Genomic DNA, 8,904 nt, shown 5'->3' with positions numbered 1-8,904 from the left:
GGGGGGGTCACTGGATCATCTGAGGTTTCGAGGGAGCCTTGGACCGGGAAGGGAGGACGAGGGTGACACCAGTACCCAGGAAGAGAAGGTTCTGGGACGTGGCCCCGAGACTCAAATTGGCCCCAAGTGAGGGCTGGGACAGGGTGGAGGTGGATTCTTACTGTGGATCCCTGGATCCAGAGGAGTAGGAGGAAGTCCTGGGACTCTTTTTTTTAAAAAATAGCATTTATTAAGCACTTAATGTGCCAGGCACTGCACTAAGCATTAGGGTAGGTACAAAGCAATCAGGCTAGACAAAGTCCGTGTCCCACAAAGGGCTCACAGTCTTAATTCCCATTTTACAGATGAGGTAACTGAGGCACAGAGAAGTGAAGTACTTGCCCGAGGTCACATAGAAGACAAGTGGCAGTGCCAGGATTAGAATCTGTGTCTTTCTAGCTCCCAGGCCTGTGCTCTATCCACTAGGCCAAACTGCACACTCAGACGCTGAAAGTAGAAACAGCAGTGATTAGATTGGCTGGCCTCACCGACACTGAAGAGCTAACTGGCGCATACGCTGCTCTGCTTATGGGGTGGAGTCCGACCCCTGTCCCCTGTGTTGGCTCCTGGTCCAAGAATTCTTGTCAGTGCCTGCTTCTTTGTCTGTACCCACTCCTTGCTGCACAGTTGGACTACTTGTTGTATGCGGCAATGGTCTTGCCCTTCCTCTGGAGGACTCACAATTTTCAGACACTCCATTGTGTTTCTGGAAAGACTCTTCAGAAGTCACTAGTTCTCTTCTTTTGCCTCTAGTCTGGGTAGAAATGATTTAATGATATCGATTCTAAGCCCTTATTTGCTCTACACTCACTCTCTTCTGCATCACCCATGCGTTTGGATTTGCACCCTTTTTCACCCCACTCCACTCTCAACCCCTCAGCACTTTTATGCATATCCATATTTTTTTAAATTAATGTCAGCCTCCATTTATAGACAGCAAGCTCACTGAGAGCAGGGAATGTCTCTACCAACTCTGCTGTATTGTACTCTCTGCACACAGTAAGCGCTCAATCAATATAATTGTTTGATTAAATTTCCCACTCCCCTCGTACTTGTTCCAGTGTTCTGCCTTTAGGAAGTGGTGGCAGGCTTTTTTGTTATCATATTTATCAAGTGTTTACCATGTTCCAGGCACTGTACTAAGCATTGGGATAGATACACTTTAATCGGATCGGATGCTGTCCATTTGCCACGTGGGGCTCACAGTCTTAATCCTTACTTGACAGATGAAGTGACTGAGGCCCAGAGAAGTTAAATGACTTGCCCGAGGTCACACAACAGTCACGTGGTGGAGCTGGGATGAGAACCCAGATCCTTCTGACTCCCAGGCTTAAGTTCTATTCAGTGGGCCAGACTGCTTCTCTACTGGCTCCATCCTCCCTTTCCTCTCCATCCAAACTGAGACCATGTTAATACAGTCACTCATTCCACCCCAACTGGATTACTCAACCAGCCTCCTTGCTGATCTCCCAAGCCTCCTGTCTCTCCCCACTCCAGTCCATACTTCACTCTGCTGCCCAGATCATTTTTCTACAAAAACGTAAGGACGTTTCACCCTGCTCCTCAAAAACCTCCAATCAAAAGAAACTCCTCACCATTGGCTTTAAAACACTTCACCTCCTAACTCACCGTGTTTCTCTTCTTCTACAACCCAGCCCGCACACTTCACTCCTCTAGGGCTAACCTTCTCGCTGTGCTTCGATTTCACCCGTCTCACCGCCGACCCCTAGCTCGTGTCCTGCCTCTGGCCTGGAACACCCTTCCTCGTCAAATCCGACAGTTACTCTCCCGCCACCCTTCAAAGCCTTACTGAAGGCACGTCTCCTCCAGGAGGCCTTCCCAGCCTAAGCCCCACCTTTTCTCATCTCCCATTCCCTTCTGCATTGCCCTGACTTGTTCCCTTTGCTCTTCCTCCCTCCCAGCCCCATGGCACTTATGAACATAACTGTAATTTTATTTATTTATATTGATGTCTGTCTCCCCTCCTCTAGGCTGTAAACTCATTGTGGCCGGGGAATGTGACTGTTTATTTTGTACTCTGCCAAAGCGCTGTGTACAGCACTCTGCACACAGTAAGCACTCACTAAATACTAATGAATAAATGAATGCTCCTTGCATAAAACAAAAACTCCTAACTCTGAGTTTTTTTGACTCTCCACCAGATGCTCCCTTCTTGTCACCACCCCTCATTCTTTCTCCTCCAAAGTAAACTTTCTAAGTGCACCTCACTCAGGTCTCTCTACCACTGGTCACACCTTTCCCCCATCCAGAATGACTTCTTACATCAGTTTCTCCAAACTGCAGGCCCCTCTTCTTTCAAAGCCACCCCTATTCATCAACGATTGCTAGCAGTCATACCCAGACTAATCTGTTCATACATGTGAGTGTCTTTTTATGTGTTTTTATTGATTTAGGTCTTTTTACAGTAATGGCCATAGACGCTCGATATCCACTGCTGCCGCTGATGACAATTATAAATAGGATTTGTTCTAGAATCCCTGTATAGCAAAGATGGCCACTTCCTGCAGAGCTTACACATTTTCAGGAGCCTGAGTTAAAGCTCAATCTTGTAATCGAAGGCCTCTAAGCCAAAGATCCAGTAAGTAGCTTCCGACATTAAAGAGCCAAACATGCACCAGATCAGAATTTATTCAAATACAAACAAGGTTGTCAAACACAATATAGTCTCTACTTAAGAAAATATTCACATTTACAATTAAAATATGGTTAGTCTCATTCTTAGAACTGGAATACCCAACATTCCATTCAACTGTTCTGTTCACTTCATACAGCCTCCTACTGGGCAGAGCTGCTGTTTCCCATTGCAGGAATCTGCAGAAAGAGTTCAGTCCTCCAGTTTGTCTGTCTGCCTGTCTTCCTTGCCCTCTTCCCCACGACGTTTCGATTCCAGGTGTTCACTAAAAAAGACAGCATGTGCTTGCTTAAATTTACTGCAGGTCCAATAGGAGTACAAATAAAATAGCAAGATACTGGGCTAGTTAACATCAGTCTTCCAAGATACGCCACAAAACCAAATATAAGGCAATAGCTTTAGTACCAGAAAACAGCAGCTCCTACATGGCAGACTTCAAAAGTCAAGGCTTCGTTTCCCAAAACTGGCCTGAAAGAAAAGGCTTCAAAGTTTTTTGTTTTTTTTAAATTATTTTACTCTCATTATATTACCATTAAAGTTACTATTAAGTGAGTAAAGCCCTCAAATTCACTGAAACCAAATGGTTCATGAGGTCCGCACCCAACTGGCATGACTCAAGGCCATTTGATGAGTTATACTCAGAAAACTCCAATAACTCAGTGGAATGACTTCACAAAATCAGACCTCTTTTAAATACTGTTTATCAAAAGATAAAATATAATCAGAAGGAAAACAGTCAGATTTCACGGCTATTCTATCATTATAAGAAAAGTAATAAATTAGAGCATACGGACTGCATTCCTTCCCCCAGTGGGGCATTTGGTTTTTTTAAAAAAATTAAAACATTCAATTATTCATGTATGAGTAATGCTATAATAAGTAGAATAATGAAATTCTTATAAATATCGGTTCTCGTGTTAAATACATTCTCAAAAATGAATCGCTTAATCTTTACAGGTATTGCACTTGGACTCAGTCACGTAGAACTCCAAATAGCATTCCTTGTCACTAACTAGGCTTTTCAAAAATAAATAGACCTGTTTCACGTAGAGACCCTTTGGTTAAGATCGATTCACAAAGAAGGAATCCTCTCAAAGGGATGGCGGGATGTAGGGAAAATAGGTAGAACTCACACGGATTAAAAAATTAGCAAGCCAGCAAGGAGGTGATTTTTTTCCTTGGATATCTGGGGGTTCATGACACACTGAAGTGGAGTATTCGCTCCCTGAATGTTTACCACAAACCCTGTCCTGTGGATGGACATCAGGTGAATGAACAAATTTAGAAGTCAGAGGAAATTTTTATCCTCCTCTCCTCCTCACCTCCCTCTTTTAGAGTGTAAGCTTCTTGGGAGCAGGGAACGTGTCCCTTTGTTATTCTGAACTTCCCTAGTGTCCAAAAATATTACTACTACTACTACTCTCCTCGCTTCAGAGAAGAGTAGACCATTCCCTAAGTTGCATCAGAAATTGAGGAAACATTTGGAAAATGATAGATCGAGGGCCCAATTTTTGCTTGGTTCTATAAAGCATCAGGGTCAGAATCTCCAGAATTGTTGCGCAAGGTACAGACTGGAAGTCTTATGAACCCAGGCAAACTCAAACTGGGGAGCATTATGGAAAGTTGAAATTGTGGAAAGTTGCCAATTCTTGAAATTGGCAACAGGAGCCAGGTAAACCCATTCGTGTGTGTGTGTTTGTGCATATGTGCGCTTGTAATTTTTATTCATTGAGAAGCCCCTATTTAGCTGACATAGTTGTGCTAGTTTGGGCCATGCAAGGAAACAGCACCTCATCTCTTCCCGAGGTCTGGGTTATTAGCTCAGATGGGGACTAAAGCAGTCCCAACCGGACCACCAGTCAATTAAAAATTGGGAGAAAAGCTTAGGTGATGAACTGTCCTTATATATCGGCAGCTTCCATTTCATATTTGGAATTGCCGATTGCATGTAAGAACTCTTAGGGAGAGTTGGTGTTTCCTCCCCACCCTTGAGGTGCGCCAGTGACTGATGCCTAAATCACTGAGGCGATTTTTGAAGCCGTTTCAATTAAAGCAAACGGAGGATACCTCTACAAGCCACATGACCCCTGGGACTCGGGCTCACCGCTCCGTGGCTCCCATTAAGAGCAGGCCTGAAACTCTAGACGTAAAAGGCTTATGTGCAAAAGCTTACATCAGACTCTCCAACAACAACAATAAGCTTTTCTAGATTAAAACATAGAACACTGTAAAGCTGAGGAAGTCTTCATACACAAAAGCTTATGACAAGCCTACTTAAATCTAATGGCAAGAATGTGCTTTTTTTTTTTGTTGTTCTGGGCTCAAGAATTCTTATTTTCTCCTTCTCCCGAGACATTGTCTCTGCCTTGGGATGAGGCAAATAAATAAAATTCTATCCAAAATGGCAATTTGCAGAATGGCTTTTGATCCCTCTGCTCCCCTGCCTACCCCAGGCAGACGGAGGATGGAGCAGTTTTATGGAGAGCCTTTTCCAAAGAGAACCTGCTGGGGGTCGAGGGGGATAAGAGTTCAGAAACTGCCCGGGGCCTCCAACCCCAGCAGAAGGTCACCTCGGACACCAGCAGCAGATGCGTGGGGAGAGTTCAGTATAGGCAAGTGCACACAACGCAAGTGATTCTTTGAAAAATACAAAAAAGACATCCACGTTCGGAGCTAGGCGCTCACGGTCGCATCAGCTCTTTTCGTAAAGAACGTGGTTTCAGTAAAGCCCTGTCGGGGCTGAGGGAATTTGTAAAAGGTGCTGTTCCCCCACAAGGTGTGACGCTAAGATTCGAGCGAGCACCGACTTGAGAGTAACCGAACGGCACAGTCTTGAGGTCTTGGTGGGGGGGGGGGTGCATAGCCTATGCGTTGGTATGAAATGGTCGGGGTGGTGGTTCTTGCCTCGACTTGGAAAGAACCAAGGCTTCTCCTCCCATTCCTACCCACCTACCACACTTCCCATCTATCACCCTCAACGTCTTTCAGTCGACGGAGATGCGAAATTAAATTCCCTCTCTCAGGAAGAGCATGTTCAGCTTTGTCTAGGTGAGGTGAATCACACCCCAGAAGGGGAGCTGAAGGTGAAGGGGTGGGGGCCAGCTAGCAACTGCTCCCCCCCAGGTCAGGGGGATATCTTTATAGGCTTCCCATTTTTATCGTACTGATAAACGAGCATTTTGATACAGTGGGAGTTGGCAGGGGAGATCCAAGGACTACTGGTTATGGAAAAGTTATGATTCGTATAGAATTGAACAGGCTGCTTCTGGCACTTGAAGAAAGCCTTGAGGGTGCCCGCGGCCATGGTGCGGAATCGCTTGCTAATGAAACAGTAGAGGAAGAAATTAATCGCCGTGTTCAGCAGGGCCAGCATATTGGCAATGTCTGATACAATATGCACCAGCCAGCTGTTGTGGATGGGGGAGACGTAAAGGTGATACAGGATCATGATGATTCTGGGGGCCCACAGCATGGCGAAAATGGAGGTGATGGTAAACAAGATGGCGGTGGTTTTCCCCGTGGAGTATCCCCGGAGTCGGAAATTGCTTTTCCGCCTGAGCTTGTACACGATGATGGAGTTTAAGATGAAGAAAATGGAACAGGGCACCAGGTAGACGGTGAAGCAGTGAACCCAGATGAGGACGTGGTGCACGGAGGTGCTGATGTAGTCTTCGATCCAAATGTTGGGCCACCAGTAGTAGGGGATACTGGTCAAGAAGCAGGTGACGTAGACGCTGACGATGACTTTCCTAGTACGGGCCGGGTAGGAGACGGTGTGATATTTGAGGGGGTGGCAGACCGCGATGTACCTGTCTATCGTGAGGGGAACGGTAATCCAGATGGACGTGTGGATGGAAGAAAATTCCAGGACTTCGATGACTTTGTCCGGGACTTGAGGCATCTGCTTGTTCAAGATGAAGTCTTCCAACAGAAAGTCCACGAACACGATGAAGAATAGGACCAGGATGTCAGCCGCCGCGAGGGCTAAGAGATAGTTATAGGAGGATTTCTGTCGCCGAGCCACCAGCTGGGAAAGGATGATGACAGTCAGGATGTTCGCTGTGGGGACAAGAAGAGAGGTCGTTAGTGCTGAAACCCTACTGCTCTTGTTTGCTATCTGTAATTTATTCATTCAATTGTATTTATGGAGCGCTTACAGTGTGCAGAGCTGACAGTACTTGAGAGAGTCCAATGCAGCAATAAATGGGGACATTTCCTGCCCACATTTATGTATGCATTTATGTATTCATTTATATTAATGCCTGTCTCCCCCTCTAGACTGTAAGCTCATTGTGCGCAGGGAATGTATCTATTTACTGTTATGGTCTCTCAAGTGTTTAGTACAGAGATTCGCACACAGTAAGCGCTCAATAAATACAACTGAATGAATGAGCGAGTGAATGAATGGCCTCCCGAGGCCCCATAATTTGATGCTATTTTGGATTGTAAACTCCTTGAAGGCAGTCATATCTACAACTTCTGCTCTATACATCCAGGTGCTTAGTACAGGGGAGAGCCGTTCAGAAGCATCGTACAGAAGGTGGGTTTGTAGTAGAGCTTCCAAGTGGAGAGTAACATGCTTGGTGAAGTAGGTTTGGTGGGGCTTTCTTATAGTACCAAACTCTGCTTCACTGGGGTTAGGCAAAACTGGATAAGGATCAACCTGAGTCCAGCTGCCCCAATGGATCCAGAGAGCGAACTTAAGACATTTTAGCTGAAGGAAGGAATACAGATGGCAGCTGAACCACAAGGCAGAAATTAGAAATCACAATGAGATGAAAGAGCCTCTAGCGGAACAGTACTCTGCCAGAGCAGTCCTTAGCTTGCTTAGATGGTGGAGCTGGCCTGGACTGGGCTGAAGGCAGAGAAACCTTTCCCACCATGACTCAGGAGGGAGGCTTCTCTATCGTCTTGTACGTGATACTGGGGGCCTGGTGCCCTCGTGCCGACCGGCTCTGCTCACCGGGATGGCTGAGAGGCTGAGGTACAACAGGCTTTCAGAATCTCCTTCCCCACCTTTTTAAAAAATGTTCTGGGAAATTTGTTGTTAGAGTAGAAGTAGGGGAGAGTGGAAGTGCTCAAATCCCATTACAGGATGAGTGGAGTGGAGTGGCTCCCCTCCCCACCCACCACTTGGAAAACTTGCCTTAATCAACTTGCTAATAGCTCAACCTCCAAATTGCATGCACAATAAGACTCAGATTTCCAGCTCCTTTTAAACTGAGCAGATAGAGGTTTATCCACTTAATTAGGGAGCATTCTGGGGGTTTTGTTCACACTGTGCAAAAATGGACCCATGAAAGGAGCTTGCAACCTAGAGTGTCCCCTAAAGCAGAGAAGAATTTACATGACGGTGAAGACAAAGGCAACTCCAGGCTTTCCAGGAGCCTGAGGTGGAATGAAGCCCAGAACCACCCACTCTCTCTGCTTGGGCCAGCCTCCTGTGGCAATTGTTTGCTGAGGCAGGCCTAGCTGTGCCTGGGTCCTTGGATCCTGACAACAGCACATGGACGTGGTTGGATCTGAGACCCTCCATCCTTTTATTACAATGAGCTGCTCCAGGCTGCTCCCCTCTAGGCTGTAAACTCGTTGGGAGCAGGGAATGTACTCTCCCAAGTGTTTAGTACCGTGCTGTGTACACAGTAAGTGCTCAGTAAATAGGATTGACTGACTCCCCAGAATTCCAGGAGGGTGGCCCTGGGACCAAGCTACATTCATGATAAGTGAGCCCAGAGATATGAACTTCATTCCTCCAGACCTGTCCATGGGTCTCCAAGCTCTCCTCCGTCCCCATTCTTTGCTGACCTTAATAATGGTGGTATTTGCCAGGCTCTTAGCTAAGCCCCAGGGGTAGGTACAATACGATCAGATTAGACATAGTTTCTGTGCTCCTCGGGGTTCCCAGTCTGGCAGGGGTTGTGAGAAATGATGAATAGGTATCAAATCCCCATTTTACAGGTGAGGAAACTGGGACACAGAGAAGACCAGTGCCATGCTCAAAGGTGCACAGCAGTTACACACCAGAGTTGGGATTAGGACCGTGGTCTCCTGACTCAGGGAATGAGGTGAGGGAAGGCTGGGAGAATTCATGATGACCTCATTGTTGTTTTGGGACCAATATTCACTGGATATGGCAGTGCTCCCCCCCAAGCTGTGAGGCTTTGCAACAGTCCTGAGCAAATCCCAGAGGACAGCCCAGGCAGCTGCATTCT

At 46.3% G+C, this 8,904-nt stretch overlaps 1 protein-coding gene across 1 annotated transcript in view; it reads right to left on the bottom strand.

Annotated features, from left to right (window-relative positions):
• Nucleotides 1–2,781: 2,781 nt before the first annotated feature.
• GPR139 (G protein-coupled receptor 139) overlaps nt 2,782–8,904 on the bottom strand; it is a 31,610-nt gene continuing 25,487 nt past the window's right edge. The window contains exon 2 of the mRNA XM_029049938.2: nt 2,782–6,751. Within this exon, the coding sequence (XP_028905771.1) occupies nt 5,817–6,751 (935 nt within the window). The 3' untranslated portion in view covers nt 2,782–5,816. The remainder of the gene's footprint in view (nt 6,752–8,904) is intronic.

The sequence above is a fragment of the Ornithorhynchus anatinus genome, chromosome 2, assembly GCF_004115215.2.
Source record: "Ornithorhynchus anatinus isolate Pmale09 chromosome 2, mOrnAna1.pri.v4, whole genome shotgun sequence".
Taxonomy (NCBI): Eukaryota; Metazoa; Chordata; class Mammalia; order Monotremata; family Ornithorhynchidae; genus Ornithorhynchus; species Ornithorhynchus anatinus.
This window is presented reverse-complemented; position numbering and strand designations above follow the sequence as displayed.